Here is a 27,911-nt window from a genome sequence, read left to right as displayed (position 1 = left end):
TCATCCACCAGAACGCAGGCACTACTCCCCTCCACCAGGAAGCCTACACAACCCACTGAACCAACCTTAGCTACTGGGGGCAGACACCAAAAACAACGGGAACAATGAACCTGAAGCCTGTGAAAAGCAGACCCCAAACACAGCAAGTTAAGCAAAAGGAGAAGACAGACACACAGCAGATGAAGGAGCAAGGTAAAAACCCACCAGACCAAACAAATGAAGAGGATATAGGCAGTCTACCTGGAAAAGAATTCAGAGTAATGATAGTAAGGATGGTCCAAAATCTTGGAAACAGAATGGAGAAAATACAAGAAATGTTTAGCAAGGACCTAGAAGAACTAAAGAGCAAACAAACAGTGTAGGACAACACAATAAATGAAATTAAAAATTCTCTAGAAGGAATCAATAGCAGAATAACTGAGGCAGAAGAACAGATAAGTGACCTGGAAGATAAAATAGTGGAAACAACTACTGCAGAGCAGAATAAAGAAAAAAGAATGAAAAGAATTGAGGACAGTCTCAGAGACCTCTGGGACAACATGAAACACACCAACATTTGAATTATAGGCATCCCAGAAGAAGAAGAGAGAAAGAAAGGGACTGAGAAAATATTTGAAGAGATTATAGTTGAAAACTTCCCTAATATGGGAAAGGAAATAGTTAATCAAGTCCAGGAAGTGCAGAGGGTCCCATACAAGATAAATCCAAGGAGAAACATGCCAAGACACATATTAATTGAACTATCAAAAACTAAATACAGGGCTTCCCTGGTGGCGCAGTGGTTGAGAGTCCGCCTGCCGATGCAGGGGACACAGGTTCGTGCACCGGTCTGGGAAGATCCCGCATGCCGTGGAACGGCTGGGCCCGTGACACTGCACGTCCAGAACCTGTGCTCCGCAACGGGAGAGGCCACAACAGTGAGAGGCCCACGTACCGCAAAACAAAACAAAACAAAACAAAAAGAACAACTAAATACAAAGAAAAAATATTAAAAGCAGCAAGGGAAAAACAACAAATAACATACAAGGGAAACCCCGTAAGGTTAACAGCTGACCTTTCAGCAGAAACTCTGCAAGCCAGAAGGGAGTGGCAGGACATATTTAAAGTGATGAAAGGGAAAAACCTACAACCAGGATTACTCTACCCAGCAAGGATCTCATTCAGATTTGACAGAGAAATTAAAACCTTTACAGGCAAGCAAAAAAGCTAAGAGAATTCAGCACCACCAAACCAGCTTTACAACAAATGCTAAAGGAACTTCTCTAGGCAGGAAACACAAGAGAAGGAAAAGACCTACAGTAACAAACTCAAAACAATTAAGAAAATGGGAATAGGAACATACATATTGATAATTACCTTAAATGTAAATGGATTAAGTGCTCCAACCAAAAGACAAAGACTGGCTGAATGGATACAGAAACAAGACCCCGTATATATGCTGTCTACAAGAGACCCACTTCAGACCTAGGGACACATGCAGGCTGAAAGTGAGGGGATAGAAAAAGATATTTCACGCAAATGGAAATCAAAAGAAGGCTGGAGTAGCAATTCTCACATCAGACAAAACAGACTTTAAAACAAAGACTATCAAAAGATGCAAAGAAAGACATTACATAATGATCAAGGGATCAATCCACGGAGAAGATAATACAAGTGTACATATTTATGCACCCAAGATGGGAGCACTTCAATACATAAGGCAAATGCTAACAGCCATAAAAGGGGAAATTGACAGTAACACAATCATAGTAGGGGACTTTAACACCCCACCTTCATCAATGGACAGATCATCCAAACAGAAAATAAGGAAACACAAGCTTTAAATGATACATTAAACAAGATGGACTTAATTGATATTTATAGGACATTCCATCCAAAAACAAGAGAATACACTTTCTCCTCAAGTGCTCATGGACATTCTCCAGGACAGATCATATCTTGGGTCACAAATCAAGCCTTGGTAAATTTAAGAAAATTGAAATCATACCAAGTATCTTTTCCGATCACAACGCTCTGAGACTAGATATCAATTACAGGAAAAAATTTGTAAAAATTACAAACAAATGGAGGCTAAACAATACACTACCTAATAACCAGGAGATCACTGAAGAAATCAAAGAGGAAATCAAAAAATACCTAGAAACAAATGACAATGAAAACATAACGACCCAGAAGCTATGGGATGCAGCAAAAGCAGTTCTAAGAGGGAAGTTTATAGCAATACAATCCTACCTTACGAAACAAGAAACACCTCAAAAAACCAACCTAACCTTACACCTAAAGCAATTAGAGAGAAAAGAACAAAACACCCCACAAAGTTAGCAGAAGGAAAGAAATCATAAAGATCGGATCAGAAATAAATGAAAAAGAAATGAAGGAAACAATAGCAAAAATCAATAAAACTAAAAGCTGGTTCTTTGAGAAGATAAACAAAATTGATAAACCATTAGCCAGACCCATCAAGAAAAAAACAGAGAACACTCAATAGAATTAGAAATGAAAAAGGAGAAGTAACAACTGACACTGCAGAAATACAAAGGATCATGAGAGATTACTACAAGCAACAATATGCCAATAAAATGGACAATCTGGAAGAAATGGACAAATTCCTAGAAAGGCACAACCTTCTGACACTGAGCCAGGAAGAAATAGAAAATATAAATAGACCAATCACAAGCACTGAAATTGAAACTGTGATTAAAAATCTTCCAACAAACAAAAGCCCAGGACCAGATGGCTTCACAGGTGAATCATATCAAACGTTTAGAGAAGAGCTAACACCTATCCTTCTCAAACTCTTCCAAAATACAGCAGAGGGAGGAACACTTCCCAAGTCATTCTACGAGGCCACCATCACCCTGAAACCAAAACCAGACAAATATGTTACAAAGAAAGACAACCACAGGCCAATATCAATGATGAGCAAAGATGCAAAAATCCTCAACAAAATACTAGCAAAGAGAATCCAACAGCACATTAAAAGGATCATACACCATGATCAAGTGGGGTTTATCCCAGGAATGCAAGGATTCTTCAAGATATGCAAATCAATCAATGCCATACACCATATAAAAAACTGAAAAATGAAAACCATATGATAAACTCAATAGATGCAGAAAAAGCTTTCAACAAAATCCAACACCTATTTATGATAAAAACCCTCCAGAAAGTAGGCATAGAGGGAACTTACCTCAACATAATAAAGGTCATATATGACAAACCCACAGCCAACATCATCCTCAATGGTGAAAAACTGATACCATTTTCACTAAGATCAGGGACAAGACAAAGTTGCCCACTCTCACCACTATTATTCAACATAGTTTTGGTAGTTTTAGCCACAGCAATCAGAGAAGAAAAAGAAATAAAAGGAATATAAATTGGAAAAGAAGAAGTAAAGCTGTCACTGTTTGCAGATGACATGATACTATAAATACAGAATCCTAAAGATGCCACCAGAAAACTACTAGAGCTAGTCAATGAATTTGGTAAAGTAGCAGGATACAAAATTAATGCACAGAAATCTCTTGCATTCCTATACACGAATGATGAAAAATCTGAAAGTGAAATTAAGGAACACTCCAATTTACCACTGCAACAAAAAGAATAAAATACCTAGGAATAAACCTGCCTAAGGAGACAAAAGACCTGTATGCAGAAAACTATAAGACAATGATGAAAGAAATTAAAGATGACACATACAGATGGAGAGATATACCATGTTCTCGGATTGGAAGAATCAACATTGTGAAAATGACTATACTCTCCAAAGCAATCTACAGATTCAATGCAATCCCTATCAAACTACCACTGGCATTTTTCACAGAACTAGAACAAAAGGTTTCACAATATGTATGGAAACATAAAAGACCCAGAATAGCCAAAGCAATCTTGTGAAAGAAAAACGGAGCTGGAGGAATCAGGTTCCCTGACTTCAAAGTATACTATAAAGCTACAGTAATCAACACGGTATGGTACTGGCACAAAATTAGAAATATAGATCAATGGAACAGGATAGAAAGCCCAGAGAGAAACCCATGCACATATGATCACCTTATTTTTGATAACGGAGGCAAGAATATACAATGGGGAAAAGATAGTCTCTTCAATAAGTGGTGCTGGGAAAACTGGACAGCTACATGTAAAAGAATGAAATTACAACACGCCCTAACACCGTACACAAAAATAAACTCAAAATGGATGAAAGACCTAAACGTAAGGCCAGACACTACCAAACTCTTTGAGGGAAACATAGGCAGAACACTCTATGACGTAAATCACAGCAAGATCCTTTTGGACCCACCTCCTAGAGAAATGGAAATAAAAACAAAAATAAACCTATGGGACCTAATGAAACTTAAAAGCTTTTGCACACAAAAGGAAACCATAAACAAGACGAAAACACAACCCTCAGGATAGGAGAAAATATTTGCAAATGAAGCAACTGACAATGCATTAATCTCCAAAACTTACAAGCAGCTCATGCAGCTCAATATCAAAAAACAAACAACCCAATCCAAAAATGGGCAGAAGACCTAAATAGACATTTCTCCAAAGAAGAGATACGGACTGCCAACAAACACATGAAAGGATGCTCAACATTACTAATCATTAGAGAAGTGCAAATCAAAACTACATTGAAGTATCACATCACACCAGTCAGAATGGCTATCATCAAAAAATCTACAAACAATAAATGCTGGAGAGGGTGTGCGACCGTCTTGCACTGTTAGTGGGAATATAAAGTGATACAGTCACTACGGTGAACAGTATGGAGGTTACTTAGAAAAGTAAAAATAGAACTACCATATGATGCTGCAATCCCACTCCTGGGCATATACCTTGAGAAAACCATAATTCAAAAAGAGTCATGTACCACAATGTTCCTTGCAGCTCTATTTACAATAGCCAGGACATGGAAGCAACCTAAGTGTCCATCAACAGATGAATGGATAAAGAAGATGTGGCACATATGTACAAAGGTATATTACTCAGCCATAAAAGGAAATGAAATTGAGTTATTTGTAGTGAGGTGGATGGACCTAGAGTCTGTCATACAGAGTGGAGTAAGGCAGAAGGAGAAGAACAAATACCCTACGCAAACACATATATATGGAATCTAAAAACATTAAAAATCGTCATGAAGAACCTATGGGCAGGATGGGAATAAAGATGCAGACCTACTAGAGAATGGACTTGAGGACATGGGGATGGGGAAGGGTAAGCTGGGACGAAGTGAGAGAGTGGCATGGACATATATACACTAACAAACGTAAGGTAGATAGCTAGTGGGAAGCAGCCGCATAGCACAGGGAGATCAGCTCGGTGCTTTGTGACCACCTAGAGGGGTGGGATGGGGAGCGTGGGAGGGAGGGAGACGCAAGAGGGAAGAGATATGGGGACATATGTATATGTATAGCTGATTCATTCTGTTATAAAGCAGAAACTAACACACCATTGTAAAGCAATTATACTCCAATAAAGATGTTAAAATAATAAAAAAAAGAGTGCAAGGGGGAAAAACCCCAGTAAGGAAAATTGAGGCTACTTTTAATGATTCAAACAGAAGGGAACTGGCTGTTATCTCAATGTAATACCAAGAAAGAGAACAAACAGAAGACTCTGGCTCAATGGGAAGCAGATCTATTCAGCAGAAAGGTCGTCTGGCAATAGAAGGTCTCTAAACCAACAACACAAAGGGCTGCATCAGAGCACTGCTACCTGAGCTTCGACAGGGGATGTAGGGGGAATGAGGCAGCTCCTAAAACAGGTGCCCCTAAGTTACATATGGGAAAGATGTTAGGGCAGCTTTCAATACATAGAGCTGTTAAAGCCTTTAATTCAAGGCTTCAAAAAATAATATGGAGGTATTTTCATTTTTCAATGGCTGTGCTTAAAGATACTTTAAAAATATTTTTAAAAACGTATCTACCTATTTGGAACCAGTGGTTTTTGTTTGTTTGTCTGTTTTGTTTTTGTCTGTGGAGCTTACAGGATCTTAGTTCCCAGACCAGGGATCGAACCCATGCCCCCTGCAGTGGAAGCACGGAGTCCTAACCACTGGACCACCAGGGAATTCCCGGTAACCAGTGTTTTTAAATGAAGCTAGTTTGTAGGTTTGGGTTAATTTCATCATTGAAATCAAGCTCAGATCTCTGCGGCACTGGAGCAGGTCCTTGCCATGGGTAAATGAGCTGGCTCTTGCTTTAGATCCTCAAAAGAAATATGCAGAATCTAATCTAAACAATGAAGAGAGGTCTAAAGGGTAAATGATTACATAGTTTCAAACTCTTGCAACAAAACTTACCTTCTGCTTCGTAAATATGGAAGAGACCAAGGAACCTAACTTTATATCACAAAACCCTGTTGTGTGTGTGCGCGCGCACATGTATATGTGTGTTTACACACGCGTAGACACATACGTAATGAACTTTATGTAAATATAAAATTAAAATTGCATACTATAATGGCTAGTGGGAAGAGAAGGGCGTTCATGGAAAAGTAAGAATTTGATAATATTTCTCCAGCAGCATTTATTTATTTATTCAACAAATATGTCTTGAACACTGGCCAAAGGCCAGGCATTCTTCCTGGACAACAGGGATGCAACGAGGCAAAGGGAACTAAGGGAACGTAGAGTTCAAAGGAGGGGGGCAGACAAGTAAAGGAGTAATTATGAGAAGGTATAGGAAGTGCTACCGTCGGAAAAGAGGAAGGATGCCTGACCTGGACTTGGGAACAGACTCTACGAGGAGCAGAGGCAAAAGGTGTTGGGACGTGAATGACAGTCAATGAATGCCATTGGGACCTCAGAGTGTGCAGGTGCTAAGGGTTAAGGCCCAGGAGGCAAACAAAGGCTGGATCAAGAAGGGCCTTGCAACATGTTGCCTGGATTGTCCTGACATTCTCAGGGAATGGGAATCCACTGAGGACTTTAGGCAAGGAAATAACATGATTGCCTTTGAGAAAAATCACAATGGCGGCTGCAATGTGGAGAAAGGATTGTCGCAGAACGAACACTAGGCCAGGGGGACCATTCAGAAGGTTGCTGCAGCAATTTGGGAGGAAAATAACTAGAGCCTCGACTAGGGTCAAGCGAGGTGGAGTAGAGGAGAGCACAGATGCCAGAGCTCTTGAGGGAGAAGTGATTGAAAGGGATGAGTGACTGGATCTGAGAGTCAAGAGAAAGGACGATGATACGCTTCTGGCTTGGACAACTGGGAGGATAGTGGTGCCTTTTAATCTGACCAATACAGTGGAAGTAGATACAGGTTTTGGTGGGAGAGCGGAAGGAAGAAGCAGAGGTGAGGAAGACCAGGACAAAGACGACTGGATTCAGTCTTGCACTGGTTGTGTCTGCAGTGCCCGTGGTGTCTCCAGATAAAGATATCGAAAGGCTTTTGCATGGTTATACGGGTCTGCAACTTGGAAGAAGGATCTGAGCTGGACATACCGATTTAGGGGCCATCAGCATAGACGTGGAACAGTTTTCCTTCAGTCATTTTGGCCATTTCTTCTAAGGCTGCTTTTCTTTACGTTTTCCTTCTTTTAACCATTCCTCAGATGTATGTTGGTATTCATTGGCTTCTCTAAGAACTGACTACCTGACGGGATACCAATATAAATCAGAAAATGAAGATATCGTCTGTATAGTAGAGGAAGAGGAAGAGCTATATGGGAACAGGCAAACGAGGCAACACAGAAGCGAAGAAAAAGATGGTTCAAGACAGCCGGATGGGGCCATGACCACTGGATCTGACTCTCTTGACCACTTTGTCTGGAGGGAGATGACTCACCAGGCCAGCATAAATTAATGGAAATATCTCCTAAGATGATTTATGTTCCTCTGCTCAGACCTTATACATCCCTTCAGACCTTCATTTACTTAGGAAATATGCTAACAATAAAGGCATGCCGGAGTGCAAATGAATTCAAAAGGATGTGACCATCCTTCATGAGACAGTTCTTAGCCTGCAAAGCAAAGCATTAGAACCCTCTCCCACATTTGAGCACATGTGCACATCACACCCCTGGCGGGCAGGCCTAAAGAACCAGCCAAAATCTACCCTTCTTGTTTCAAAGTACCGGGAGTACGTGTGAAAACTTCTCAACTAACAGATGCCTCAATTTCTGGACTATTTTCGCTCCACGCGTTTCAAGTTGAGTGCTTCCTAATGAGCAAAGATGTGTATTACATACACTGACTTATATTTTATAAGCCTTTCTGGGAGAAAGTGAGGGAAAAATTAATTTAAAGGCGTTTGCCACATTCAGTGTTTATTACAAAAATAAAACATACTTATTGTAAAACGTCTAGTGATATAAACAGTAAAATCCCACCTCGTCCTTGATAAGCCCACTTCTGTAAGACACCCGTACATTGGAAGAGCCTTCTAGACCTCTTCTTAAATACCCATAGAGACATAAACACAAATACCCATAAAGAAATAAACACACGTACAGTGTAAGTGATTATACTATATACAATGCTCTGCAACTTAATTTGTAAGTAACATATTCTCAGAACGTAGACCTCCGTCTGTGCTGGTCTGTACAGATCCAGCGTTCTCTCTAATGCCGGTGTGGTATTCTTCTCTGGTACAGGTGGCATGCCATTTGTTTTCTTCCTACTGTTGGATATTCTCGTGAGGTCAAACGCTAATATTCCCATAAACTCATGCATCTCCGGCATCAAGCTAGGCCTTCCTGAAGGTGGGGATTAGGGGTTCAATTCCTCTCTGTATTTTGAACTTTCAGGATAGCCCTGGGCAAAGAGCTGGCGCTGAGTAACTGCTTCACGAATGAATGGGAGGATGACGACTATCACAGCTATTCGTAATTAAATAAACGTTACAGAAGCTTTCTTTTTTTTTTTTTTTTTTTTTTGCGGTACGCGGGTCTCTCACTGTTGTGGCCTCTCCCGTTGCGGAGCACAGGCTCCGGACGCGCAGGCTCAGCGGCCATGGCTCACGGGCCCAGCCGCTCCATGGCATGTGGGATCTTCCCAGACCGGGGCACGAACCCGTGTCCCCTGCATCGGCAGGCGGACTCCCAACCGCTGCGCCACCAGGGAAGCCCTACAGAAGCTTTCTTTAAAACAATGAACTCACCCTTCCAAAAGTGATGGTTCTTTCTCAACCATTTTTTTACCCCAGGAGAAGCAGTGCTCAGATGCAGAGGGAGATGGGAGTAACAATAATTAAAATAGTTCACCCTTAATTGAGTACATAGTGCAAGCCAACTGTTTTCATCGTTTAACCCATGTAATGTATATGGCCAACCTGTGAGTAAGGTTCTGTGGTTATTCCTCATTTAACAGAAAGGGAAATCGAGGCAGAGAGTAACGGAGTGACTTGCCCAAAGGTCTACAATGTACAGAGCCTGTGCCCGTGCTCCAGTCTTTCAAACACATATTAAACCACATCTTCATGCTCCCATGTTTATTGCAGAATTATTCACAATACGCAAGGTAGGCAACAGCCTAAGTGTCCCTCAATGGATGAATGGATAAAGATGTGGAATATATATGTACACACACACACCACTGGATAATTAAGATGTAGTAAATATATATACACAATAGAGTATTACTCAGCCATGAGAGAGAAGGAAATCTTGCCATTTGTAACAACACAGCTGGATCTTGAGGGCATTATGCTAAGTGAAATAAGTCAGACAGAGAAAGACAAATACTACATGCTATCACTTACATGCGGAATCAAAAAAAAAAAGTCAAACTCACAGGAACAGAGAATAGTAAAGTGGTTGCCAGGGGCTGGGGGGTGAGGGAAATAGGGAGAGGTTGGTAATAGAGTACAAGCTTTCAGCTCTAAGATGAATAAGCTCTGTGGAGCTAATGAATAACATGGTGACCTGAGTTGATAACACTGTACTGTAGAATTGAAATTTGCCAAAAAGAGAGTGCAACTTGAATGTTCTCATCAAAAAAAAAAAAAAAAAAGAAAAGAAAAAAGATAAATATGTGATGGATGATGTGTTAATTAACTAGATGGAAGGAATCTTTTACTATGTAGACATTTTTTTTTTTTTTTTTTGTGGTACGCAGGCCTCTCACTGCTGTGGCGTCTCCCATTGCGGAGCACAGGCTCCGGATGCGCAGGCTCAGCGGCCATAGCTCACGGGCCCAGCCGCTCCGCGGCATGTGGGATCTTCCTGGACCGGGGCCCGAACCCGTGTCCCTGCATCGGCAGGCGGACTCTCAACCACTGCGCCACCAGGGAAGCCCACACGATGTAGACATTTATCAAATCATCACGAGGTACGCTTTAAATATCTCATAATTTTATTTGTCAATTATACCTCAGAAAAACTGAAAAAAAATTTAAATGCTATCTTCCTAAAAATAAGTACATAAACAAAACTGCCTCTCCAGTGGGAAGAAAAGCATTGAGTGACAAAGGGATGAGCTAAGAACACTCGAAAGCAACTAGAGGGTCCCACGTCTCTGAAAATTCATCCACAAGCTTATTTTCAGTACACGCCCAGAGGTTGCAAACTGCTAACTGAACTTCATCTCCCCCCTCTGCACTGCTTAACACTTACAGGCCTGCTCATCTTTCTCATTTTCTATTAATAAAATGTCCTCATGTACTGAAGCGTATAATTAAAGCAAAATTTAAAGCTCTGAAAAAAATGAAGTCGTCAAGTAGCATTTTTATTGTGAAATATCTTAAATACTCATGGCCGTCATTTCTGAAGCTGTGGTCTACTGCTCTGATGTAAGCATTTACCGTCTAAGGATATTTTCACTTCCTAGAAAGAGGCACATGAATTAAAATTTTTTTTAGAATTAATGGCACTTGACAAATTTGAAGGATGGAATTAAGGGTTTTAATAGGGCCAAAATTAAAAACTATCAAAAGCACATGCAGTCCCAAATGTTGAGAAAATACCTTTAAGAGTAGGCCAGGCAAAATATGTATAAATTTGACTTTTCAAGACACAGGTTTTATAAGCCAAATAGTACCCTTCAAGGACATCTTAAGACATGGCTGGAAAAGCACCACGTTATTTAAGGTATATAATATATAAATATGGGTGCAATATATACGTATGTATATATATACACCTATATTAAAACCACTAATGCATATGACCCTTATTCCTCTATCTGTTGGAGAACAAAATTGATGCCTCTCAAAACTCTTTAAAAAGTCTTTTGCCATAAAAATATATTTTCCAGAACATATATAATAAGTGTATAGCTTAAACTGATTTCCCCTAATAAGACAACTATGATAATTTGGATAAAAGTACGAATTGTGAGAAAAAAACTATAATTCATAAAATATATTACCTACAATTCTGCTAAGCAGAAATCTCTATTACTGGCACTTTAGTACAATACTTCTCAAGCTCAATGACAATTGAGTTTTATACTCGAAAGCACTACAAAAATTTAGCATTAATTAAATTTAATTATAATCCCATTATTTTAATTCAGAACTACATTCCAAACAAGATGCACAAAACGTGGCACGTGGAATAAAAATGTATTTCAGTTTGAATCTCAGCTTGGCCCCATCAGATCCTGTGGCCTGTGGCGATACAGTTTACTTCTCTCGTCTGAAGTTTTCTCATCTATAAAATGGTGTTATCATCACTTGCCTTGTTTTTTTGTACTCTTAAACACCGTGGTAACATCAAATGACACAATGGGCCTAGAAGTATTTTGTGATGGATAAAGAACATGTGGGGTGTGTGTGTGTGTTTGTATATGTGTGTGTGTGTGTATATACACACACATACATACAATGGAATATTACTCAGACATGAAATGTTGCCATTTGCAGCAACATGGATGAACCTGGCGGGTGTCATGCTCAGTGAAATAAGTCAGACAAAGACAAACACTGTGTTATCACTTATACGCGGGATCTAAAAAATGAAAGAAACGAGTGAATATAACAAAGCAGAAAGAGACTTACAGAGAACAAACCAGTGGTTACCAGTGGGGAGAGGGAAGTGGGGAGGGAAAATAAAAGAGTAGGGGACTAAGGGGCACAAACTACTACATATAAAATAAATAAGCTACAAGGATATATGGTCTAGCACAGGGAATATAGACCATATTTTATAATAACTTTAAATGAAGTATAATCTATAAAAATATTGAATCACTATGTTGTATGCCTAAAACTAATACAATATTGTAAATCAACTATACTTCCACGTTAAAAAGAGCAGTTATCTACCATTTTCCTCCCTAACATCCCCTCCTACTCTCTTCCTACAGTTTCTCCGTCTCATGATCCGGTACGGGCTGACAAACAACATTTCAGTTTTTTAAAAAACTTTTTTATTGAAGTATAGTTGATTTACGATGTTGTAGCACAACATTTCACTTTATTTATTTTTGGTTTTTTTGTTGTTTTCTTTGGTTTGTTTTTGTCAACATTTCATTTTAACTTTCAAAAAAAAACCCTTCAAGCTTGCCCTATTTCCCCGATTATACAGATGAGAAAGCTGAGACTAAGAAAAAAAAAAAAAAAGCAACTCCCCACTATCATGCAGTAAATAAACAAGAACACCAAGAATCCAACCTAGATTGGCCTGATTCCACATTCTAATTATGTCTGTATATACCATTTTGTCTCTAGTCATTTTATTATGCTAACCATCAATACCTTTTTCCTTGTATGTCCCTCTTTGAACAAAAAACCTCAAAAGACAGAAAGCCTAACAGAAAAAGAATCAAGAGACTCAAACAGGGACTTCCCTGGTGGGCCAGTGGTTAAGAAACCGCCTTCCAATGCAGGGGACGCGGGTTTGACCCCTGGTCAGGGAACGAAGATCCCACATGCCATCGGGCAACTAAGCCCGTGCGCCACAACTACTGAGCCTGTGCTCTAGAGCCTGCGTGCTGCAACGAAAGATCCTGCATGCCGCAACGAAGCTCCCACGTGCCACAACTGAGACCCGACGCAGCCAAATAAATAAATATTAAAAAAAAAATTCTTCAAAATCTCTACTGTATGAAAATTCCAAAATATATTAAAAGAAAAGAAAAAGAGAGACTCAAACAGGTGCTTCACAAAAGAGGCTATCCAACTGGCCCATAAATATATAAAGAAGGTACTTGATTTCAATAGTCATCAGAGAAACACCAAGTCAAACCATACATGGGGTACTTGGACACACTTACCAGACTGGCTAAAATGTAAAAGACAACATCAAGTTTTGGTGAGGCACTGCTGGTGCGAGTGTAAATCGACTGAACCACTTTGGAAAGCTCTTTCCCAGTACTGACTTCAGCTGAATATATGTATAAGCCCCACGACTTGGCAATTTCATTCCTAGCTTTATATCTAACAGAAATGCATACGTAAGCATCAGTAAAAGAACATGGTACAAACATTTATAACAGCAGTATTTACAACAGCTCCCGACTGGAGACTACCCAAATGCATCTCAACAGTATGGAAAATTAAATTATGGTCTAGTCACATAATGGAATGCTATACAGCCATGAGAGCAGACTACTGCTATAACTTAGCGCAACCACATAGGTTAATCTCATAAATAAAATGCTAATAACCTCAGCTGAACAAAAAATACATACGGAATGAGTCCACCTGTATAAAATTCAGAAACAGGAAAAAGCCAAATTGGGGGTACCGTGGAGGAGCGGGGAGCTGATTGGTGAGTGGAAGGTAGATAAGAGTTCTGACATTGCTTGGTTTCTTCATTTTCGTGTTGGTTACACACAATTGCTCACTGAGAACTTTCATCAAACTCAACACTTAAGATTTCTGCACTTTTCTGCATGTGTGCTATCCTTCAATAGAGTTTACCCCAAAACAGTTAGTATCAATCTCTGCTCCCCCAAAGCATGCAAAGGTCAATACTTCAGAAGTGCTGCGCAGAGATGCACACAGAACTTATCAGGCTTCTAGATCCTTTTAAGTGTAGGAGTATTTATTCAGCTGACAGTTTTCATGTCATTTAATAAAATAAAAATAGCAGGACAGTTGAGATAAAAGTAGGAATTACGTCTAAGATGCGAAGCTGGGTTCTAAAAGAATGATTGTTCGGTATAAATAAAATAACGAAGACTAGCTCTTGAGTTCGAATACTCAATAATGCCAAAAAGAGAGGCTTATGAATTGCGTCTTACAGAGAACAAGAGGGGCCACAGCCTACAGGGCGCTCATGGGACAATTTCTGAATATGAAGGCAACGTGACGTGAGTTAGGGGAGGGCGCCTAATAAAGGTGACAGCCACGGAAGGTAAAAACCTAGAAACAAAAGGACTATGGAATATGTACATGACTTTATTCAGAACCCACAGAACTTTCATATTCTTTCCGAGAGACGATGTGAGACTAGGAAGAATCCTTGAGAAAACTGTCGTACTAAAAAAAGGTATAAGAACTAGTGGATGGTTACACATAGACCGTGCCAACTGAATTATATGTTATACCTCGTACATACATATATATTTTTATATATACCCGCTATTAATTCCTAAACTTTAGTTGGCATTTAGTACTAGCCTGATCTAAGTTATCATTCCATCAAATTGATGACAAATCGGAGAAAGGACACCGAGACAGTCCACTTAATGGACAAGGCCCCCATCGCTTGTGCTACACGTGGGTTTGGGCACCCTTTGCCCTGCTGTCTACCTGTTTATTCACCGAGCAGCTTCCAGACTCCACGTGTTGTCTGCTTTGCAGTCAAACGAGAGTTCTCATTGCCAGATATATACTTAGAGGTTCTCTTCCTCCAAGGAAATGAAATATGTTTCAGATTTAATATACTACAGCATTCGGTTGACTATCTATAAAGAAAACTGCAATCCACGTAGTAAACTACCAGAGAAAAGAGGCTGAAATAGCAGCAGGTGGGTTACAGGTTAGAGTTCCCAAGAGATGAATGTTCTAACATAAAGGAAGACCTGTTTCTAGTGACCAAGATATATGAATTTCTTTTATCTTTAAGGTATATTTGTGCTGTATGTTTTGTAGTTCCTTCACCAAAACACAGGGTAAAAAAGTTTGAGAATTAGCAGATGAATCAAATCTTCTAACCTTTCAGTCAAGACTCCAGAGAGCACAGTTTATGCTGTCTCTTCTATTTGTTTACATGTTCAATGTCAGGAAAAGGACAAAAATAAGTTGGGTGAAAAAAGACTGCTTTGTTTGAGGCTTTCTTTCAGAATTCCTCTAGCCAGCAGGCTACATAACCACACATTTCCTCTAATTTACTGTATAAGAATAAACAGCAATATGAAACTATGGAATTATCAATCTTCATGAATCTATAAAAATACGGATTTTAAACTTCAAATGATTTCTATCTTTAATTTAAGATTTTTCTTTATGTGGATAATTTTAGACTTTAGAAACTTTCTAATACTTATTCCCAAGTCCTATTAAAAAGCAATTAATTTTTCTATGGAAAAAAAAAATCTATTTCTGCAGATGTTGTCTCTAAAAATCTTTGCTGGCTACCTCACTACTACATTTATTTCTCACATGTCAACTGTTGCATTCAAAAGACAAATGACCCTGAATAGATAACCGTTACAAAAATCTGTAAGTTAATGGGGCTTTTTACGCTTTTAATTGTTTAATAAAATTGAATATTCTCTTTAAGATTTGATAGGAATGTAATTATCCCTTTCCCATCTTCCTGGTCTCCAACTTTATATTAGGTAGATTGTATCAGATTTTGACCTTGTTTGTCCTGGAAGTGTCACATATATCTCTTGTAGTGGCCAGTTTTCCAAGGTCACAGATTTCTCTACACTATACCCTGAAGTATTGATTAGCTCTCTTTGTAGATTTTCTATTTGTTCTGCAGCCAGGAATCTCAGATCAGTGTTAAGCAATTCAGCACTGCAGTTTGTCCAGCCTGAATAAGCCTCTTGCTCGCTTTCACATCACTCCGTGAAAATCAACTAGCCACACGTAAGAGGAGGGTGAAAATAAAGTGAGCGTTTCCCCCCCCCCCCCAGCTTGTCAGCTAGCAGACTGTGCGGCATCTTTCAATTAGCATCCAATCATTTTAAGTAGTGATACTTCAGTGTTTGTGTAAGCCTGCCTTGTAGAATTTAATACTCAGACAGCCATTTTGCAAAACACAGCAGGTCCATGAAATAAGGGCTATTTCAGTGAAAGAATGATAAAGCTGCTGTACATGCTGGCGTAACTGCAACAGCTGTGTCATCCATCTCCTATTTTTCTAAAGCTGTTCAAAATAGGATTTAAAGGGAGCTTCTGTGGCTATCTTTAATTTGACAAACTCCGTGGTATTTCTCCCTAAAAAAAGATTCTTTTCATGCCATAATTCAAAGATGAAAACAGGACTCTACGTAAAAGAGAATATCAACTGGTTTGAACTGATACAGACCTCTGAGACAATGCACTTCCCAAGCGATCCCAGGGCAAGTTATTTTCGACCTCATCCAAGTAACACCGCACGAAAGATACATTAAAAAAACATCTCCGGAGAAACTCAGAATCTCCCATACCTCAGGTGGCTTGAAAACTCGTTGTACAAATGGTTGATTGTCTGACTGATCCCCAGCACGGGGATTAAAAACATCTGAAAGAGGCACCACGCACCAGACAGACACGAATAGTATTTTCAGCCCCTAGCTGCAATGTACAGCAACAGAAACTTACATAGGACACCCGGGCTCGCCTCCGGTGCACCAGCCCACAGCACTGCATGAAGAGCCGTGCAGAACGCAGTCAGCGTGTGGCTTCACCAAGCTGCACTGTACCTCCTCTTTTGAGCAGACCCACTGTCCATTTCTTCCCACCTTCCACTCCCAGGTAGGAGGCACGGGCAAATCAACTTAGCTTCTGCCTCCCAGGTAGTTTCTAAAGATACCGCTGTTCCTGCGGGCATGCCCAAACTTTGTTCTTCCCTGTTTTTCTTTGCTCGGGAATCCGATCTCTTCTGCTTCAGGGAAGAAACTGACCAGAAATCTACCCAAAGTATCATTTATTTTCCTGAAATGACTATGGCTAACATACAGTTGTGACGGTCTGGATCATTAGAGTTTCTTGGCAACGTTTTGACGGTAGCCATTCTCACCTGGGGAGATTTTCAAGGAGCAGAGCATCTTTGCCTTTCACAAGCCGGCAGTCTCCTGCTTTGTTACAAGAGGAGGCCTACTCCTGATACACTGCCCCTAACCCTCTGAGAACGCAGCTGCTCTGCCATTACTGCCTTGAAGCCTCCACACACTGGCAGCAGCATCCTTGCTTCAGTGTTGCCTCCCTATCACTTTGGCCATATCTGATCTGTGATTTCTCCCTCCTCCCTTTCCTCTGGAAAATAACAGAGTCTAGACTTTAATTCACTCCAGATTCCTAGGACTACAGAACCAGCCTCCAAATTGTCAGACGCTTCATCTTGCAGTACGTGTTTCACATGAATTGCAGGAAGGACCGGCCTCAGGACCCAACTCACTCAGCCACTACAGCTACACAGGTTTTCGTGTGCTTTTTACTTCTGCTCACTGCCAAATACTCATTTTCTACGTGAAAGCACATTAAATAAACATAAGTCCGGCAAAAGCAGATCTGACCTGAGTCAGACTGCATTCATTAATTAGCTAATATATCACCTATGATTAAATACAAGAAACTCAATAAGCCTGCTTTCCAAGCCCCAGATCTCACAAATGAATACTCCTCGTAAGCTGTAAGCTGTGCTTTACATCTTTTTTCTAAAGACACAGTTTGCAGAGAGGGAGCTGATCGCAACATTCTTTCTAAAAGGCCTTGTACATGTCACACCTGAAAAGACGAATGATTAAGGCATTTGGGGATAAAACTATTAATTTATATGGTATCAACCGTTCTAATAAGCAATGATTTATATAGCCACAGCTATTGCTCCACATTCGTCCCCATGCCCACACGTCATTCCATATACTGTTGCCACCGGAGAAGATATTTTAACTATTTCATGTCACAGATTGAGATCACACACCATTATGTTCTTTAGGCCCATGGAAAGTGCAAACCCATTAATTCTCAGCACTTTACCATGCTTTCCTGAAAACCTGTGATTTAAAGTAACAACTCTTATTATTATTCGTAGTCTAACAGGCTGAGCTGAAAAACCCTGCCTTAGTTCAATGTTCTTATTTGACTAATAAAAGAACTGAGGCCCAAATGGTCGAGTGCTTTGTCTGTAAGTAACATAAGCAGTCATATTACTAATATCTAGTAATTCATATAATTGGAATAGTCTGTTAAAATTCTATGGCTTTTATCCTATACTGATTAACCTCCCACATAGTTGAAGATTCAAAACGGAATCATGGATAGGCTATACACAGACAGTAAGGTTCTAACATCAGGAACCCAAAGGAAAATAAAATTTTTGAATCAGGTTGTAAATTGCCTTTTGAGGTAAGTCCTGGAAAAAATTCAACATTTCCTGGACCACACAAGATTGATTTCTAGTAAGTAGGATATCACTTTGGTTTTTGAAATCAACTTTAGTGAGAAATACAGCAAGTAATATAAGAGAACACATCATTCAAATTCAAGCTTTTTCTTAAGACCCCTTCATCACCCTCAGCCAGAACACATTTACTAGCATAACTGAATAAAAATAAAAACAAATTCAAAGTTAGAATAAGATGAAAGCATTGGAAACACGATCTCCTCTATGAATTTGATTTGGAATTCACTTAACTTCTTATCAACTGTGATATTATTATACACCATATGAGAGAGTTCCCCAGTTCATTAAAGAGTCCACTCATTTTGCCTTCCCAGAGTCCACAACAGGAGGCCAAGCACTAATTTGATTTGGCAAACATTTATCCAGCATCTTCTATTTGCTTTGGCACTGTCCTAGGTGCTGGGGATAGGACACGAATAAAACCACAGTTCATACCTGCCTCCAAGCACTTATAACAAAACAGGGGAACGAGAACACAGCATCTAAGCACTATGGGAAAACTAATGACACAACTCCTGCCTGTCTCTGGAAGGAATGCTGAAGGCTTAGCAAAGGTGGGAACTCTTGGGCTACTCTTTGCAGAGTGGGGAGAATTGCATCCAGTGGAAAAGGGGGCAGAAAGAATCCAGGGAAGGGGGCAGAAAATGAAAAAGCACAGAAGGTTATGTACAGATTATATACAGAATAAATTCTGTTTATATAGAATGTAAAGAAGAATGCATATAGATGCAGTATCTATGATACAGTGAGACAACAGGGATTTACCCCAAATCTCTCCAACTGTACTGGTTTCTCCCCCAAATCCAGTCCCTATTCATCTCTCTATCCCTAGCACTTAGCGCAGTAACATAGACATGGTAGGTATGACAAAGATTTGGACTCCCCTCATCACACGTTCTCTAGTTCATCTGAAATAACAGAAATGGACCTGGGGCTGCTGGGCTAAGTTAGAGAAATATCTCAGGCTCCCTTGCAACTTGGTACAGCCATGTGACCGACATGTGTTCAACAGGATAGGTGCGGAAATGACACATGCCAACACCTTAGTCATGTGCCTTCCCCTTTCTTGTCTTCCCTTTCTTGCTGGCTTGAGTGGAGGTGCACTGCTGGCAGCTGGAAGAGCCGACTATATGGAAGGATGCTGCGTACTCAGCAGAAAAGAGCAACAAGACAGAAAGAGCCTGTGTCTTGTAGGACACAGTGTCGCTACCAAGGTACAGGTAGGACAGAGCTGCTACCAAGCCAGCTCTATATCACTTACACTTGGACTCTATTTTCTTTTTCTTTCTTTTTTTTTTGGTTAGTTTTCGTTTGTTTTATTTTATTATTTTTTATCAAAATTTTAAATTGAAGTATAGTTGATTTACAATGTTGTTTTAATTTCTAACATACAGCGAAGTGACTCAGTTATACATATACATATCTATTCTTTTTCAGATTCTTTTCCCATATAGGTTATTAAAGAGCATTGAGTATATAGTTCCTTGTGCTCTACAGTACATAAAACAGAAACAAACTCCTATGCAGGCAGACCTCAGAGATATTGGGGGTTCGCTTCCAGATCACCACAATAAAACGAATATGGCAGCAAAGTTAGTCCCAGGAGCTTGTTAGTTTCCCAGTGCATATAAAAGTTATGTTAACACTACACTGTAGTCTGTTAAGTGTGCAATAGCATTATGTCTAAAAAGCAATGTACGTACCTTAATGAAAAATACTTTATTGCTAAAAAATGCTAACCAACATCTAAGCCTTCAGTGAGTCATAGTCGCAACATCAAAGATCGTTGATCATACATGACCATTAACAGACAGAATAATAATGAAAAAGTCTGAAATAAAGTGAGAATTATCAAAATGTGACACTGAGACACAAAGCAAACGCTGTTGGAAAAATGGCACCAATAGACTTGCAGGGTTGCCCCAAACCTTCAATTTGTAAAAACGCCATATCTGTGAAGTGCAATAAAATGAGGTCTGCCTGTATCGTTTAAGTCACTTTGAGTCTGACCCCAGTTATAGAAGCTAAACCTGTATTTAAAAGTACCTCATGGGACTTCCCTGGTGGCACAGTGGTCAAGAATCTGCCTGCCAATGCAGGGGACACAGGTTTGAGTCCTGGCCCGGGAAGATCCCACATGCTGCAGAGCAACTAAGGCTGTGCGCCACAACTACTGAGCCTGCGCTCTAGAGCCCACGAACCACAACTACTGAGCCCACGTGCCACAACTACTGAGCCCGCACGCCTAGAGGCCATGCTCAGTGACGAGAAGCCACTGCAATGAGAAGCCCATGCACTGCAACGAAGAGTAGCCCCCGCTCACCCCAACTAGAGAAAGCCCGTGCACAGCAATGAAGACCCAACACAGCCAAAAATAAATACATAAATAAATAAATTTATTTAAAAAGTACCTCAAAGCGTTTCTGGAATGAATGCTTAATTCACAGACACTAAGATTGTGGAGGAGGCTGGGGAAGTAGGAGCAGGAAACAGTGACAAGAAGCCAGGGGAGGGACAGGAGAACAGGCTGGGACTAGACCGTGAAGTTCCTTGAACGCCACAGCACAGAGTTCAGACTTTATCTTGAAGGACACACAGAACCACTGAAGCCTTTAAATGTGAAAATTTCCGTGGCTGTATTAAGAAATAGGAAAAAAAAAAAACCCACTCCATACCGTTAGTTTGTAAAAACTAGTCAATCGTTCTCTGTTAGTGAGAAATTTGAAGTTATTGAACTTCTGCAGTTGTCTGAAATAAATGTCTGTCTACTCAATAATGAAATCGAATCAAGTCAATAAAACTAGCTGTTTGGTTCATGCAGCCGAATCGGAAACCTGATGAACTGTTACATTTGCCAGGTTGTTAACATGCCAGATATATTGAAAGTAGAATATTACAAAATGACAACAAGAGGTAGAGCAACACAAGCAACACGTTCAATATAATTACAGAGAAATGCCTGTGATCTCAGCGTCAGGAATTTTAAAAGTCCCAAGAGATGTATTTCTGGGCCGTCTTTATAAAGGATGAGAATTCAAGTTTATTTACGACTCACTTTCTACATTACTAGTAGTTATGAGGGAAAAAGTACACAGAGGGTGTTGAACAGGATAGAGCGCTTCCTTGGAGCACTCTTTGATGACAAAGAATGAAACTGTATCTAGAGGAGCCTTTGGCAGAGCAGGTGAAGGTCTCTTGTCAGGGCTGATGCTGCCTGAGTGCTTACAGTTCTCTGGGGGGCTCTGGTTTCAGCAAACAAGAGCCCCTCCTCTCACAGACACTGCAGCCCATATACCTACTCACTGAACTCTTTCTTCAGAGTATGTTGTTATAACTGCAGCCATGCAGAGCCTAGTGTTCTTAAGTGCACCAAAAACTTCTCCACTAATTTTTTTTTAATTTTTAATTAATTATTATTTTTTTTTTTTTTTGCGGTACGCGGGCCTCTCACTGTTGTGGCCTCTCCCATTGCGGAGCACAGGCTCCTGACGCGCAGGCCCAGCGGCTATGGCTCATGGCCCCAGCCGCTCTGCGGCATGTGGGATCTTCCCGGACGGGGGCACGAACCCGTGTCCCCTGCATTAGCAGGCGGACTCTCAACCACTGCGCACTAGGGAAGCTCTCTGTCCTGGTTTTTAGGAGTTCACCAATTCCGAACTCATTGGCAGCATACAGACCTATTTCTAGGCTTTAAAAAAAAATTTTATTCATTTATTTATTTATTTTTTGGCTGCATTGGGTCTTTGTTGCTGCATGCGGCACTTCTCTAGTTGTGGTGAGTGGGGCCTACTCTTCATTGCGATGCACGGACTTCTCATCGTGGTGGCTTCTCTTGTTGCAGAGCACGGGCTCTCGTGCGTGGGCTTCTGTAGTTATGGCACGTGGACTCAGTAGTTGTGGCTCGTGGGCTCTAGGGCACAGGCTCAGTAGTTGTGGTGCACCAGTTTACTTGCTCCGCGGCATGTGGGATCCTCCTGGACCGGGGCAGGAATCCGTGTCCCCTGCATCGGCAGGCGGATCCCTAACCACTGCGCCACCAGGGAAGCCCTTAATTTTTAAAAAAGTTTTAAAAAGTTATTTATTTTTATTGAAGTGTAACTGATTTACAATGTTGTGGTAGTTTCAGGTACACAGCAAAGTGATTCAAATATATATGTATATATACATGTGTATGTATATTTATATACATATGTGTATATATACGTATGTATACATATATGTTTTTTAATCGATCTTTATTGGAGTATAACTGCTTTACAATACTGTGTTAGTTTCTGCTGTACAACAAAGTGCATCAGCCAATGCATACATATATCCCCATATCCCACCCTCCACTATCCCACCCTGCTAGGTCATCACAAAGCACCGAGCTGATCTCCCTGTGCTATGTGCCTGCTTCCCACTAGCTCTCTATTTTACGTTCAGTAGTGTATACATGTTGATGCTACTCTCACTTCGCCCCAGCTTACCCCTCCCACTCTGTGTCCTCAAGTCCATTCTCTGTATCTACATCTTTATGACTGCCCTGCAAGTAGGTTCATCAGAACCTTCTCTTTTTTTTTATGATTCCATATATATGTGTTAGCATACGGTATTTGTCTTTCTCTTTCTGACTTGCTTCACTCTGTATGACAGACTCTAGGTCCATCCACCTCACTACAAATAACTCAGTTTCATTTCTTTTTATGGCTGAGTAATATTCCATTGTATATATGTGCCACATCTTCTTTATCCATTCATCTGTCGATGGACGTTTAGGGTGCTTCCACGTCCTGGCTATTGTAAACAGTCCTGCAATGAACATTATGGTACATGTCTCTTTTTGAATTATCGTTTTCTCAGGGTATATGCCCAGTAGCGGGATTGCTGGGTCATATGGTAGTTCTAGTTTTAGTTTTTTAAGGAACCTCCATACTGTTCTCTATAGTGGCTGTATCAATTTACATTCCCACCAGCAGTGCAAGAGGGTTCCCTTTTCACCACACCCCTTCCAGCATTTACTGTTTCTAGATTTTTTGATAATGGCCATTCTGACTGGTGTGAGGTGATACCTCAATGTAGTTTTGATTTGCATTTCTTTAATAATTAGTGATGTTGAGCATCCTTTCATGTGTTTGTTGGCAATCTGTATATCTTCTTTGGAGAAATGTCTATTTAGGTCTTCTGCCCATTTTTGGATTGGGTTGTTTGTTTTCTTGATATTCAGCTGCATGAGCTGCTTGTAAATTTTGGAGATTAATCCTTTGTCAGTTGCTTCATTTGCAAATACTATCTCCCATTCTGAGGGTTGTCTTTTGGTCTTGCTTATGGTTTCCTTTGCTGTGCAAAAACTTTTAAGTTTAATTAAGTCCCATTTGTTTATTTATGTTTTTATTTCCATTATTCTAGGAGGTGGGTCAAAAAAGATCTTGCTGTGGTTTATGTCAAAGAGTGTTCTTCCTGTGTTTTCCTCTAAGAGTTTTATAGTGTCTGGCCTTACATTTAGGTCTTTCATCCATTTTGAGTTTATTTTTGTGTATGGTGTTAGGGAGTGTTCTCATTTCATTCTTTTACATGTAGCTGTCCAGTTTTCCCAGCACCACTTATTGAAGAGGCTGTCTCTTCTCCATTGTACGTTCTTGCCTCCGTTGACATAAACTAGGTGACCATATGTGCGTGGATTTATCTCTGGGCATTCTATCATGTACCATTGATCTATATTTCTGTTTTTGTGCCAGTACCATACTGTCTTGATTACTGTAGCTTTGTGGTATAGTTTGAAGTTGGGGAGCCTGATTCCTCCAGCTCCGTTTTTCTTTCTCAATATTCCTTTGGCTATTTGCGGTCTTTTGTGTTTCCATACGAATTGTAAAATTTTTTGTTCTAATGCTGTGAAGAATGCCATTGGTAGTTTGATAGAGATTATACTGAAACTGTAGATTGCTTCGGGTAGTACAGTCATTTTCACAATATTGATTCTTCCAATCCAAGAACATGGTATATTTCTCCATCTGTTTATGTCATCTTTGATTTCCTTCATCAGTGTTTTATAGTTTTCTGAGTACAAGTCTTTTGCCTCCTTAGGCAGGTTTATTCCTAGGTATTTTATTCTTTTTGTTGCAATGGTAAATGGGAGGCTTTCCTTAATTTCTCTTTCTGATTTTTCATTGTTGGTGTACAGGAATGCCAGAGATTTCTGTGCACTAATTTTGTATCCTGCAACCTTACCAAATTCATTGATTAGTTCTAGTAGTTTTCTGGTGGCATCTTTAGCATTTTCTATGTATAGTATCATGTCATCTGCAAACAGTGACAGTTTTACTTCTTCTTTTCCAGTTTGTATTCCTTTTATTTCTTTTTCTTCTCTGACTGACGTGGCTAGGACTTCCAAAACAATGTTGAATAAAAGTGGCAAGAGTGGACATCCTTGTCTTGTTCCTGACCTTAGTGGAAATGCTTTCAGTTTTTCTTCATTGAGTATGATGCTTGCTGTGGGTTTGTCATATATGGCCTTTATTATGTTGAGGTAGATTCCCTCTACGCCCACTTTCTGGAGAGCTTTTATCACAAATTGGTGTTGAATTTTGTCAAAAGCCTTCTCTGTATCTACTAAGATGATCATATGGTTTTCATTCCTTAATTTGTTAATGTGGTGTACCACATTGATCGATTTGCATATATTGAAGAATCCTTGCATTCCTGGGATAAATCCCACTTGATCATGGTGTATGATCCTTTTAATGTGCTGTTGGATTCTGTTTGCTAGTATTTTGTTCAGGATTTTTGCATCTATGTTCATCAGAGATATTGGTCTGAAATTTTCTTTTTTTTGTGGTATCCTTTTCTGGTTTTGGTATCAGGGTGATGGTGGCTTTGGAGAATGAATTCGGGAGTGTTTCTCTCTCTGCAATTTTTTGGAAGAGTTTGAGAAGGATTGGTGTTAGCTCTTCTCTAAATGTTTGATAGAATTCGCCTGTGAAGCCATCTGGTCCTGGACTTTGTTGGAAGATTATTAGTTACGGTTTCAATTTCATTACTTGTGATAGGTCTGTTTATATTTTCTAATTCTTCCTGGTTCAGTCTTGGAAATTGTACTTTTCCAAGAATTTGTCCATTTCTTCGTGGTTGTCCATTTTATTGGCATATAGTTGTTTGTAGTAGTCTCTTACAATCCTTTGTATTTCTGCAGTCTCAGTTGTGATTTCTCCTTTTTTGTTTCTAATTTTATTGATTTGCACCCTCTCCCTTTTTTTCTTGATGAGTCTTGCTAAGGGTTTATCAATTTTGTTTATCTTCTCAAAGAACCAGCTTTTAGGTTTCTTGATCTTTGCTACTGGTTTTTTTTTTTTGTTTCTATTTCATTTATTTCTCCTCTGATCTTTATGATTTCTTTCCTTCTACTGACTTTGGGTTTTCTTTGTTCTTCTTTCTCTAGTTGTTTTAAGTGTAGGGTTAAATTATTTATTTAAGATTTGTCTTGTTTCTTGAGGTGAGATTGAATTGCTATAAACTTCCCTCTTAGAACTGCTTTTGCTCCATCCCATATGTTTTGGGTCGTTGTGGTTTCATTGTCATTTGTTTCTATGTATTTGTTTTATTTCTTCAGTGATCTCTTGGTTATTTAGTAGCACAAAGTTTAGCCTCCATGTATTTATGGTTTTTACAGTTTTTTCCTGCAATTGATTTCCAATCTCATAGTGTTGTGGTCAGAAAAGATGCTTGATATGATTTCAATTTTCTTAAATTTTCTGAGGCTGATTTGTGCCCCAAGATGTGATCAATCCTTGAGAATGTTATGTGTGCACTTGAGAAGAAAGTGTATTTTGCCACTTTTGGGTGGAATGTTCTATAAACATCAATTAAATCTATCTGGTCTATTGTGTCATTTAAAGCATGTGTTTCCTTATTTATTTTCTGTTTGGATGATCTGTCCATTTGTGTAAGTGGGGTGTTAAAATCCCCTACTAGTATTGTGTTACTGTCGATTTCTCCTTTCATGGTTGTTAACATTTGTGTTATGTATTGAGGTGCTCCTGTGTTGGGTGCATAAACATTAGTAATTGTTATATCTTCTTCTTGGATTGATCCTTTGACCATTATGTAGTGTCCCTCCTTATCTCTTGTAACAATCTTTATTTTAGTCTACTTTATCTGATACGAGTATTGCTACTCCAGCTTTCTTTTGATTTCCACTTGCATGGAATATCTTTTTCCATCCCCTCAATTTCAGTCTGTATGTGTCCCTAGGTCTGAAGTGGGTCTCTTGTAGACAGCATATATATGGGTATTGTTTTTGTATCCATTCAGCCAGTCTGTGTCTTTTGGTTGGGGCATTTAATCCATTTACATTCAAGGTTATTATCAATATGTATGTTCCTATTACCATTTTCTCAATTGTTTTGGGTTTGTTTTTGTGGGTCTTTTTCTTGTGTTTCCCACCTAGAGAAGTTCCTTTAGCATTAGTTGTAAAGCTGGTTTGGTGGTGCTGAATTCTCTTAGTTTTTGCTTGTCTGAAAAGCTTTTGATTTCTTCATCAGATCTGAATGAGATCCTTGCTGGGTAGAGTAATCTTGGTTTTAAGTTTTTCTCTTACATCACTTTAAGTATATTCTGCCACTTCCTTCTGGCCTGCAGAGTTTCTGCTGAAATATCAGCTGATAACCTTATGGGGATTCCTTTGTATGTTATTTCTTGTTTTCCCCTTGCTGTTTTTAATATTTTTTCTTTTTCTTTTCTTTTTTTTAAACACCTTTATTGGAGTATAATTGCTTTACAGTGGTGTGTTAGTTTCTGCTTTATATCAAAGTGAATCAGTTATACACATACATATGTCCCCATATCTCTTCCCTCTTGTGTCTCCCTCCCTCCCACCCTCCCTATCCCACCCCTCTAGGTGGTCACAAAGCACCGACTTGATCTCCCTGTGCTATGTGGCTGTTTCCCACTAGCTATCTATTTTACGTTTGGTAGTGTATATATGTCCATGCCACTTTGTCACAGCTTACCCTTCCCCCTCCCCATATCCTCAAGTCTATTCTCTAGTAGGTCTGTGTCTTTATTCCTGTCTTACCCCTGGGTCCTTCATGACATTTTTTTTTCTTAGATTCCATATATATGTGTTAGCATACGGTATTTGTCTTTCTCTTTCTGACTTACTTCACTCTGTATGACAGACTCTAGGTCCATCCACCTCACTACAAATACCTCAGTTTCGTTTCTTTTTATGGCTGAGTAATATTCCATTGTATATATGTGCCACATCTTCTTTATCCATTCATCCGATGACGGGCACTTAGGTTGTTTCCATCTTCTGGCTATTGTAAATAGAGCTGCAATGAACATTTTGGTACATGACTGTTTCTGAATTATGGTTTTCTCAGGGTATATGCCCAGTAGTGGGACTGCTGGGTCATACGGTAGTTCTATTTGTAGTTTTTTAAGGAACCTCCATACTGCTCTCCATAGTGGCTGTACCA

General features: G+C 39.7%; 1 protein-coding gene across 8 annotated transcripts in view; it reads right to left on the bottom strand.

Moving 5' to 3' along the window:
• Positions 1 to 27,911, bottom strand: part of CACNB2 (calcium voltage-gated channel auxiliary subunit beta 2) — a gene marked incomplete at both ends in the record, with an annotated part of 400,287 nt that overhangs the window by 247,866 nt on the left and 124,510 nt on the right. For 2 of the 8 annotated variants that reach the window (XM_082844974.1, XM_082844968.1), the window contains one exon: positions 16,653 to 16,700. The exons of the other annotated variants lie outside the window; for them this stretch is intronic. In XM_082844974.1, the coding sequence (XP_082701100.1) occupies positions 16,653 to 16,700 (48 nt within the window). Of the gene's footprint in view, positions 1 to 16,652; positions 16,701 to 27,911 lie in introns of those variants that run through there. 8 annotated transcript variants of the gene reach the window in all.

Source organism: Leucopleurus acutus (assembly GCF_964270905.1).
Source record: "Leucopleurus acutus genome assembly, chromosome: 1".
Lineage (NCBI taxonomy): Eukaryota > Metazoa > Chordata > Mammalia > Artiodactyla > Delphinidae > Leucopleurus > Leucopleurus acutus.
Note: the sequence above shows the minus strand (reverse complement) of the source record. Positions and strands in the feature narration are given on the sequence as shown.